The 11,526-nt window shown below is 35.1% G+C and overlaps 1 protein-coding gene across 1 annotated transcript in view; it reads left to right on the forward strand.

The window, feature by feature from the left end:
- The window catches only part of LOC110109354 (serine/threonine-protein phosphatase 4 regulatory subunit 3B), a 102,119-nt gene that overhangs the window by 37,441 nt on the left and 53,152 nt on the right, over nt 1-11,526 (forward strand). The window contains exons 7-13 of the mRNA XM_020840388.2: nt 3,713-3,772; nt 9,013-9,112; nt 9,215-9,292; nt 9,404-9,471; nt 9,570-9,638; nt 9,721-9,798; nt 9,890-9,985. Coding sequence (XP_020696047.1) covers nt 3,713-3,772; nt 9,013-9,112; nt 9,215-9,292; nt 9,404-9,471; nt 9,570-9,638; nt 9,721-9,798; nt 9,890-9,985 — 549 coding nt within the window. The remainder of the gene's footprint in view (nt 1-3,712; nt 3,773-9,012; nt 9,113-9,214; nt 9,293-9,403; nt 9,472-9,569; nt 9,639-9,720; nt 9,799-9,889; nt 9,986-11,526) is intronic.

The raw sequence follows: 11,526 nt of genomic DNA on the forward strand, positions 1-11,526 counted from the left end.
AGTAATTATTTGGTAGGAGAAGTGATGTGAAACATATGCATGGAAACAAGAACTGCTTGGGGATTTTAATATAAGTGTATTATAACTTTGCTAGTTATAGAATTAATGCTTACTCAAGTTAGGCTTTCAGAACTATCAAGTAGAAATTATGTAAGGCATGCGGTTACAACTAGAATACATGGTACTCTCAAATGAACAACATGAAATAAATAAGACAATGTTATGGTTAAGAAACAAGAATCCACGGTTAACAAATAGATCTCTTTACCTTGGGTCCCTCACTCACTCTCTTGTTGGTGGCACTTTTAATGGAGGAAGATTGAGAGCAACCGAGCGATGCCAGTATGAGACAAATGGCTCCCAAAGTGTAGTCCATTGGAGAGGTAGTCGGTGGCGGGTAGTCCACGGGATGACCAGCGAGCATCCAACGTCCGGGAAGATGGAAGGTACTAGCATGAACAAGATGCGATTTAAGTAATCCTCCACGGAAGAATCCACGTCAAGGTTTACGTCGAAGAAAGGGGATTCAAGGATGTTGGTTCGTCCTTGATCATCAAGTAAGAAACCATGGTTGACTTTCGGATCGGCCATGCATGATGGTGGTGGTGGTTGGGAGAATCTCTCTTAAGCTTGGTGAGGAGGTGAGGAGATAATGGGAGAAGACTTGGGAGGGTGAAGGGGTCAGCTATGGGTGGAGTTATTTGGGTTGAAACAAGTGATTTGGGGGACAAAGAGAGGAGAGGGAAAATCTGAAGTTTAATTTCAGATTTTTCTTAATGGAAGAAGCTAATTTGAAATTCAAATTAACCCAATTAAGGGATTAATGGGGCTGGCGGTTATTAGGGGATTTAGGGAGGGATTAATGTTGCTTAGGTGGCAAAGTGGAGAGAGAGAGAGAGGGGAGAGGGGTTTAGAAGTAAGAAAACTGAAATTAATTTCAGCTCAAGTGAAATTGGAGGGAGAATATTTGAAATCAATTTTGAATTTCAAATAAGGGGGAGGGGCATTGAATGAGCATTCAATGGGAAACCCCATTAAGGGGCCGGCGACATCAAGGAGGAGTTGGAGATTGGGGAGGAAGGGAGGGGGGTTTCCAAATGCGAAATGATGACTAGGAATGAAAATTATTAAATCCAATTTTTTTTTTTTTAATTAAAATTGGATTCAACATAAAGAACTTTCCTAATTTGGATTTCCCAATTTGAAAAGAATTTGAAATTTGAAATTTGAATTTTGAAATGATGGCTAGAGGAAGGGAGGGGAGGTGGGTGGATGGAAGGGGGTTGGTGGAAAGGTGGCTGGCCGGTGGTAGGATCAAGCCGGTGGCTTGGGCTCCAAGGGACGGCGGCAAGGAGGTGGGGTCGGGTTTTCCAAGCCAATGGGTGTGGTTGTCTTCTCTTGAGGTGAAGGTGGAAAGAGATTGGTGGAGAAGAAAAGGAAATCGAGAATCACAAACCTCACGCTTCCCACTAGAACTCACAAAGAGATCTAAGAGATTTCTCGTCAAGAACTCACAATGAGATCTAGAGGAGTTTTGGAAGTCACAAAGAGATCACCAAGATAACTTTTCATTCATCAATAATCATCCTCTTACATAAGAAAATGACCATATATATAGGCTTCAAAATGACAAAGAAAACAAAAGACTAAAATGCCCCTTGGGCTACAATAGCGACCAACTACCCATAAGGGCAAAAGCGGAAAAAACTGAAAAATAAAATAAACTACTACATAAAATGACTCAAAATATAAACTCATGCTCGTGGTCGTCGATCTCCGGCGTCTCCCATGATACATGTGTCGAAATTTTTGACGATGTCCTCGTCAAGAAGATCACACATTTGTTTAAATAATTTGCCAGCTTTGACAGCCAAAGGAAAATTTGCAAATCTAAGTTCAGGAAAATTGAGCTACTAGATCATATTTTTTTCCTATGAAAAGATATGAACGGATTTACCATGTAAGATTGTAGCTGACTTGTGCTTAACAGAATTTAAGCCATGGTTAAAGAACAAAGAGAAACTGGCAGGCAAGTTCGACTGCAAGGAACCCTTTACCTTAACAATCTTAGCAAAGGACAAAGAGGGAGTAGAGTAATTGGGAGACTGAAAATATGATTTAGAGAGACCCAACATGATGGAGTATAATGACCATTAGGGATGCCAATAAATGACCCGACGTGTCGACCTGAAAAATCCATCTTTAGGTTGACCCGTTTAATAACGGGTTGGGTTCAGGTCGTTTATTCAAACCCGTTTATTAAATAGGTTGGGTTTGAGTTATCGCCAATCCGATTTTGACTTGAAAATGACCCATTTAATATTTTTTCCTTAAATTCTTTTATTTGTTACTGTAATCTTCTTTTGTTTGATCGATTAACCTAAAATCTATGGTTAACAAATTAATAAAAAATATATATATTTAATTAAAACTTGTTATAGGGTTGGGTTCAGGTTGCTAGTGGGTGAAGTTCGAGTCCACCTTTTTGATACGTTTATTAAACGAGTTCAGTTTGAGTTGGTCACATTCAAGTTGGGTCAATTTCGGCTTGGACTTGAACCCGATCTGTTGATCCGTTTTGACACCCCTAATGATTAATACTAACCACTGGATCATACAAAGACAATGGTGAAGAGGAATGAGTAAAGATGAAGCACATATGTAACCTTGACTTTGACATCGGGGAGTACTGATAAAGGGGGAAGAAGCTTTAGGAGATCTGATAAAGGGGGAAGAAGCTTTAGGAGATGAGATGAAACACAAAATCCAAAAAGGAAGGTGGATTTTGGCCCCCATCAAAGTCACCAACAACACATGAACGAGATCTACAAATAATAAAATGGGGATGTGATGAACTGGTGGGACAAAGATAACAAATTAAAGCCCAGGTGACAATCAGGATGAAGCTCACGATCAAAGTGGAAGCTATGAGAAGCAACTTGTGGGAGCCGCAACTGCAAAAGCAAATGTAGCAGCCGTAACAGAAGGGATGCGGCTCGAGAAGGAAGCCTTGAGCAACAACGAGCCACAAGTAACAACGAGTGTAGATCAGTGCAGTGGGTGCAACAAAGCAAGTGAGAGTTGTGAGTAGCGGCTTGCGAACAAAACAGGTGCAACGATTGCTCTCTATTCCCTTTGATTTTTTATTGATAGGGTCTTTGGCTTACACAACTCTACTAAAAAGCCTTGGTTCCATAATCCTTCTACTGACCAAATCTTGAACCAACTTAATGAAAGAGATGAATTGATCATAATGGATTTTTTTTTGGATGTTTTAAGCATACATCAAATGTTCAGAGCTATGTAAATGCTGTTTATCAACTTTCGAGCTAACAAATTATATATTTATGTAATAAATTTATGCAAACATACTTTTATTTCCTTACAGATTGCTGATCATACTCATGTGTCTAGATGATCGCTACACAGTATTATGAAACTAAATATGTTGTCAAATGCCTATCAATATAATAATTCAAAACAGCAAGTTATTGATGTTATTCTTTTTCCTTTGAATCCCTGCATGTTCTTCTGTTTTTTGACGATTTATGTTTCATGAAGACATGATCTGGCAGGCTTGAGAATGATGCTTGAAAATTCTTCTTAAGAAGCTTTTAAGTTTTAGTGCTTTTTCTTTTTTTGCTTTAGTTTCTGCTTCCTTTTTGGATCTTGCACGCTCATTGATTTTGAGAGCATTGTTTTTTATCTGCAGGCTGTGGTTGAGTGTGGGATTACTGATCAGTTGCGTGTTACTGAGTTGATCTCCCAAGATGTATAACTCTTTGAACCTTTCCCTTTTCTATGTTTAGGTTTTCTGTAACTTGCTGAATCTTAACTTCTGTAGCTTTTTCGAGCTTGTGAACATAAAGCTAATTTAAGTTACCACTAACAGCTTCTTTTCCTAGCTCTAACTCAACTGTTATTTCCTTTTCCACGGGAGTGCAACAAATTGTCAAATCACCCCTTCTCTCTCTATGAGATCAACGATCATGAGGTTTGTAGGTAGCTGTGTTGAGCGTGTAGTTGCTTTCATGGAAGATGCTAGTTACTTGATGGCGACTCTTTTTTTAATATATATATATATATATACTTGAGCTTTTCAACGATTATTACATTGAACTTGAACTTTCCAACAATGCCTGTGGGCCTTTTGGCTTCTCTATGTATTTATTCCACGCTAATAGGTGGATCATACACGGTTTTCCTTTGCTTCTTAGCTGAAGTAAGGGTTAAAATTTTTTTTATTTTGTTGGATTTATATTGGCAGATTGGCTAATTTTCTGACGCTTGAGTGCTTGATCTATTGAAATGCTTCTAAAATGTATCATCACTGTGCTTTTGCCACTATTGATTTCAATTATTTTCATTGGGTACTAGTCTTTGTTCAAATCAACGTTGGCATTCCGCAGCTTCCGCAGCTCAAACGAGTAAATATTTTAGCTGCAAATGCCATTTACATTTACGTTCTGGTTGATCTGTCATGCTGCTCTTCCATACTTAAATAACCCTTTTTGCCCGTTGATTAGCCTCTGAATTTGTTTCCTTTCCTGTTTATTGTTAATTGCCTCATCTTCTGTTTGGTGGAAGATAGTTCAAGTATTTAGCCAAAATCCTCTCCATTTACTATGCCTTTATGCAACATCTTTTGAGCATGATTTGAAAATGCAGCCAAACATTTTGCAGTCATTGACATATTGATTGTATTTGCAATGGAGATGAGATGCCCCAGAATTTAATTTGAGAGAATTATTCTTTTATGTTTTAATAAACAACAACCAGAACTATTTAATATCATATATCAGTAATAAACAACAAAACAAATTCTATAATTTAAAATATCATTGTACAGATCTTTATTCATCCCCAAAAATCATATACAATACCCAAGATCTACACAATCATATCATAACCATTATGTCCTGAGTACAAAAGAATAACTAAAACAAAAAGAATATGAACCTGAAGTTTGACAAGCCTAACACTCTTGCTTTCCTGCCTTGACCTGAAATCATTTAACCACATATAATGAGCTTAAAAAGCCCAGCAGGTCACCAAAATCTATAATTGAATTCAAAGCACGGTAAATGAGCAATATGCATGTCAATAGTCAAATCATTACAATAGCATTCATATGATCATTGAATCAGTGCATAAATAATAAATCTCAAATGCAGTAGCAGTAGAATCTGTAAACAGTAAAATAATACGGAATGAAAGTCAGTAAAGCAGTAAACTAGCACGAGTGTCAAATCTATAAAGCAATTGTCGTATCTTTAATAGCACTCAATATATATATCATATAAAACATCAAATCAAAATATCAGTAAAGATTGTCAAAATCAAATAAATATAGAAAAATCATATGATTGCTATTACAAATATCATATAAAAAGCCTAGCAGGTCACCAAAATCTACAATTAAATTCAAAGCATGGTAAAGGAGCAATATGCATGTCAACAATCAAATCATAACAGTAGCATTCATATGATCATTGAATCAGTGCATAAATAATAAATCTCAAATGCAGTAGTAGTAGAATCTGTAAACAGTAAAATACTACGGAATGAAAGTCAGTAAAACGATAAACTAGTATAAGTGTCAAATCTATAAAGCAATTGTCGTATCTGTAATAGCAATCAATACAAATATCATATAAAACATAAAATCAAAATACCAATAAAGATTGTCAAAATCAAATCAATGCAGAAAAATCATATGAGAATGTATTCATACTATCTAGGTATTTTATATTACGTGTTTAGTATATCACATTCATAATATCAATACAGTGAATCAATAATATCAAATAGTATAAGTATCTATATCAGTAACAGTAAAATGACTTGAGTAATAAAATAATACAATATTAGTAAATCCGCGCAATATTAATAAATCCGTACAATAATAAGAATAATGCATCAAAACATGCATTTAAGTAGTCACACTAAACAAGTAAGAAGTTTTGGCTTTTATAGTGTTTTTAATTGTCAGTATCAGTGTTAGTAAACCATTGGCTCAGTAAATAGAGTCGTCACTATTTGCCCGTCAGCACAATAATAATCTCCTTATAACTCTCAACCAATGTATCACATGAATTAGTAGAGGATAATACCAAACTACAATATTTAATGGAAAGCCCGTTGGCCCACCATCCTGTACAAGTCAGTTAGTCTTCAACCAACGGGTCAACCAATCTTTACTTGTTTGTTTCACACACGCACATTATTATCACAATATTAGAACATTAATAACAACCAACTATTACTCAAGCACTTATTCACATCCATTTTCAATGCATTGCAACAAATAATGCATAATTAAGCTTAATTAAGAAGATGTCAAAATATCATAATGGTATACAACAAAGAATCTTATTAGACAAAAATATACATTTTTCAGAAAATTATCAAAAGAACAAGAATTGTATAAAATGATGTTTTAAGACTTTTATTATAATACACTTTTAATTATAGACATCAAAATAAATTTCTTGGTTGACAAATTATTGTATTTTCAAAATCACTTGGTGAAAAATCTCAAATAAATATTCAAAATGCTCATAATCATGATCTCCATAATATACTAAAAGTTATTCACGTTTTTCGGTAACGGAAACACAATTTTGATCAGAAAAATACAAATAACACAAAATCTTTAAAATCAGAAATAGGGTAAAGGTTACAGCGAGACAAGCAATTTTTCCAACAAGCTCGACGAACAAAAATCGCATTGCAGCCTCTAAGTCTGGATTTCTCTTTTCTCTCTTTTATCTTTTTCTCTAAAATCCCTCTCACACATCTCTCTTAGCGAAAATGGATAGGAATAGGTTTTTAAAAGACTTAATGACTTAGGAGATTTTATTAAAATATAATTTAATATTATATTATTTATTTAATCAATTTCTTTAAAAAAAAATCAAATAAATCATTTTAGGACTTCAAAAATTGCAAAAATATATCCATAAAATAAAATATGTTATTTAAAAAATATCCATGAAATAGGTTTGCAAAACGGACACCTGACAATACCAAAATCCTCACTTGTTCCGATATGTACCAATTCTTTAAGGATTTTCACCGGTGCTAAAAAGTTACAAAAAAAAATTCATATAAGTAAAATATTACAATCAAAATACTATGGCGAAGATGAATTGCGTATTGGAGTTATAATGACTCCAAAAAAAAATGGCAAAGTCAAAATACGGGCTATTACAGGAGATGTGTATAAGTTGTAATAGTTGATTGATTTTTGTTGAAATGCCACAATTTTGTTTTTCACATGATGTTGGGCTGAAGCTGACTAGTTTTAAATTGAGCATGCCATTAAGGGCTAGGTAATACAATGAGCTAGTAGAAGCTAGCGTTTGGGCACTTGTTTGTTTCCCGGTTAGCACTTACTAGCTTGCAGGTTTCCTGGAGGTCATACTATAATGCATGAGAGTCAGTGATAGAGCTCGTGGGTTTAAGTAGGGTCATTGACCTCTCTAATTATTCATAGGCATGGGGTGAGTTAGAAACAAGAGGGAATTTGACTTGTTTGAAGCTATCAGGTTATAGTTAAATTGAAGAGTAAAAACTTAAAATAGTCCATTGACTTTTGATAAATTTCTAATTTAGTTCTAAAGTTTAGCATTGCCTCATTTTAGCCCCTCGATTATTAGAAATTGAGTTAATTTAGTCACAAAGCCTAAAATAAGAGTTAAAATTTAACTCCAAAGTTAAATATGAAGGGTATTTTAGGCCTTACAAGTGGATATGAGATTACATTTATTACATTGCTCTATTTTTCCCATCTCTGGGTGTCAAATCACATGGTGATCTCTCGAGGTAGCTCGCAATAGTCTCCGTCTTTGTCTTTGGCTATCGTGATATGTAAATCGCTTGTTGTCTCCTTCTCTGGCTATCGCTTGCTTGCCCTCTCGCTTGCACGGCATCGCTCGTGGTCTCTTGCGTCTCGCTCGCAACACGTGTGCGTTGTCTCCAAGCACATCTTGCACGCATTAGATGGTCGTCATTCTCAAGGTTTTGTATATCGCAGCATGTCGCCTTGCTCGCAACTGCAGGTCTTCCCCTTCACACCAATCGATCTCCAGTTTCGTCTCCATGAAATTATACCAAGAAGGCAATGGATTAGGTAAATAAGTATTTTCCTAAAATACCCTAAAGAATCGAATGCTTGCGGGCTTCTTGCATTAATTTGAATGGAAAATTTAACAAAGGGACCAAATTGGACAATTTCTAATCGTCGAGGGTGTAAAATAGGGCACTGCGGAACTCTGGGAGTAAATTGGATATTTATTAATAGTCGGAGGACTATTTTAAGCTTTTATTCTTAAATTTAAGTATGCTGAGTTTTTCTCTTAGGATGGGATTTGAATATATAAACTCATGGAGATGAACAATGCTGGTAATCACTAATGAAGTAATTAGGTTTAGGGAAGATTCATATCTAAACTATTTATAATAATGAATAATTGGCTATGTTACATTTGATGTTCTATCTACCTTTTTAAAATTATGTTTAGCTTTATTAAATTTAAATAAATAGTTAGTTCTTATTCCTAGATACTCTTTATTTTAGAAATATATGTATTATTTAAACTTAAATGAAGAATATATAGCATTTAAAATTCAATCAGAGGATCAATGAAATTCATAAGGAAACTGTTGAAATTGTCGAAATGTCTAAAAAACTAAATCTATGTTATGGTTCTCGAAAGTAAAATTGAAACTGTGTTTTAAAAACCTTAACCGTTCATTATTAGCCATGATATAGAAGATGGTATCAGACACATGTAATCAAATCGAATTGTTTACTCTTAAACGAGAATTTGTATAGAATTCAGAACTTGTTCCTATTCTTTTTTTCTGGCTGTTGATGCATATATTTTTGATAGTTTGTAAGATATATGCAGAGTATATTCCTGAAATTCCCATCCGGTTACACTAGTTTGATATTCTTTTTGTCTGTTATTCTATGCTTGATGTGTGCCTGATGTTTCTCTCATGCAGCAAAGCTTCTTTTCGAAGTTAGTGGATCTATTTACAATGAACGAAGACTTGGAAAACATAGAGACTCTTCACATTATATTCAAATTGGTTAAGGGGATCAGTGAGTAAATATATGTTTTCTACATCCACTTAAGTATCTTTTTGGTTAGTTTGTTTGAAATACCATTAGCGGCATTATATAACTTGGGCTGATCTTTTGCAGTCCTACTAAACAGCCAGCAAATATTTGAGAAAATTTTTGCAGATGATTTGATTTTGGATATAATTGGTTGTCTTGAATGTATGTTCACTTCATCTTTTTTTTTTTTTTGTAGCTCGACCCTTTTCATTTACTTACAGCTCTTATTATTTATTTATTTACATTTTTTTTATGCCTTTTTGGTAATTGTAGATGATCCCGATGTCTCTCAAGTTCAACATCATCGTGCATTTCTCAAAGAGCATGTGGTTTTTAAGGAGGTTTTTTTTTTTTTTTTTTTTTAAATTTTTAGCACATACAATTTTACCTTTATTCTCTCATCTTCTTTTCCCACATTTAGGGGTTTTACTTTTTGTAGGCAATTCCTATTAAGGATTCTTTAGTTCTTTCGAAGATACATCAGACATATAGAATTGGTTATATAAAGGTCTGTAATCCTACCGCCTAGATGCTATCAATTTCTTTCTTTTTACTGCTATTAAATTTTAATGTTGGTCTATGAATTGCAGGATGTTATTTTACCAAGAGTCCTGGATGAGGCAACTATAGCAAGCCTTAACTCCATTATTCATGCAAATAACGCTGTTGTTAGTATAGCTACTTAAGTGAATTTATGACCTCAGGAGACCTTTGGTAACAATCACCATTTCTTGCTTGATGACTCTGATTTTCTTGCAGGTTATTTCTTTGTTGAAGGATGATGCTTCTTTCATTCAGGAATTATTTGCTAGGATGAGGTTACCTTCAACTTCTGTAGAGTCTAAGCGGGACATGGTAATTACATGCTATCCTATGTATACCTATTGTGTTCCTTTTGAGGGATCGTATTGAGTATTGACATTTAATGCTCTATTCTTAGTGAATACAATCACATTATTTTTTGTTATTGAAAAATGTTCATTGGAAAATTACTTTAATTGCTATTTTAACATTTTGAATTTGCTACTGACAAAAAAAAATCATTGTGTTTTTTCGAAATACATATTTTCATAAATCTGCAGTTCTTATCTTGTTGACTCATTTATCCTATAGAAATAGTATGCTATAAAATTATCCAACGAGATTTACTCTCTAGTTTCTATCTTTGTATTAGAAGCAGGATTTGGTCTAGGAGTGTTTGTTGACTGGTGTTTGTTTGAGTAATGGTGTTTTGAAGTGTTTCTACGAATAAAAGCTGTTTGGATAAAGTGAGGGCATATTTCGATTAAATGAAAGGACTCTTTGTTTTTCGAGCATCATTATTATCATCATTAACTTTATCCTTGAGTAGTCTAGGCAGGCTAAGATGTGGTGAATTGGGTGTGGTCTAGCACTTTTGAACTTATTCAAAATTCTGCTAATTCAAACTCTCACAATAAAGCACTTGGACTAAATGATGCAGGGCTATATGAAAATTTTATTTAGGTAAGGATTTTTGCACGCTTAATGAGTAAGGACAAGTTAATTAAATCTTTATGATGATTCAAATAACGAAATAAAACACAGAGCGGTAAATACAAGCTTAGGCCAAATTACTCGCAAAAAAGTAAATACTATGTAATAATAAATTACTCTTGACGTTGCATACGAGATAGATATCAACAAGAAATCCCTAATCTAACAATAATAGTGCTATGAAAGATCTCTCACACACTTCCCACTAAACACTATGCTTTTAGCGGAGCTTGGCAAGATTTTGCATGAATCAAATAAAACCACAAGCAAGGAACAACGAAGAAGGTAAGAGAGAAGGAAAGAGTTCACCCTTTGTTAAGATTCAACCTTCTCGCAACCTTGGACAGCCGTTGGTGGCATCTTTGACAGCTTGGACAACAACAAATCCACACTCGAACCTTTGGACAACAAGTAGCCAACCCTGGACAACGATCCCTGATAGTTCCAGCAGCCATGGTCGCTCCCAAAAGGGCTGGACAGCAGCGAACTGCTGCTGGAGTCTCTGAACAGCAAACAGGTGGTCTTGGACAGCAGCTCTCTAGGGTTTAGAAGGGTGGACAGCCACTATTAACATCCAGAAATTTCTGGACAGCAAGTAGAGATGTGTAAACAGCAGCACATGAAGATCGGGACAGCTTTATCCCAAGGATCCAAGTGGGAGAAGGTAAGGGAAGGTGGCCGGCCAAGGGGGAAGGCTTGGGGAAGATTGGGTTCAGGTTTTGGAGTGAATTAGGCTTAAAGTTTGGAAGAAGATCTTGGAGGGAAAAGCTGAGATTAATTCCCAATTAGAAATTCCTTGATTAGGAAGTAATTTAAGTGGGTTATGGGGTAAGGGAAGAGTGCGGGTAGGCTAGGGCTGGGTAAAGTGGGGGGAAGGGGGG

The sequence above is a fragment of the Dendrobium catenatum genome, unplaced genomic scaffold (assembly GCF_001605985.2).
Source record: "Dendrobium catenatum unplaced genomic scaffold, ASM160598v2 fragScaff_scaffold_1296, whole genome shotgun sequence".
Classification (NCBI taxonomy): Eukaryota; Viridiplantae; Streptophyta; class Magnoliopsida; order Asparagales; family Orchidaceae; genus Dendrobium; species Dendrobium catenatum.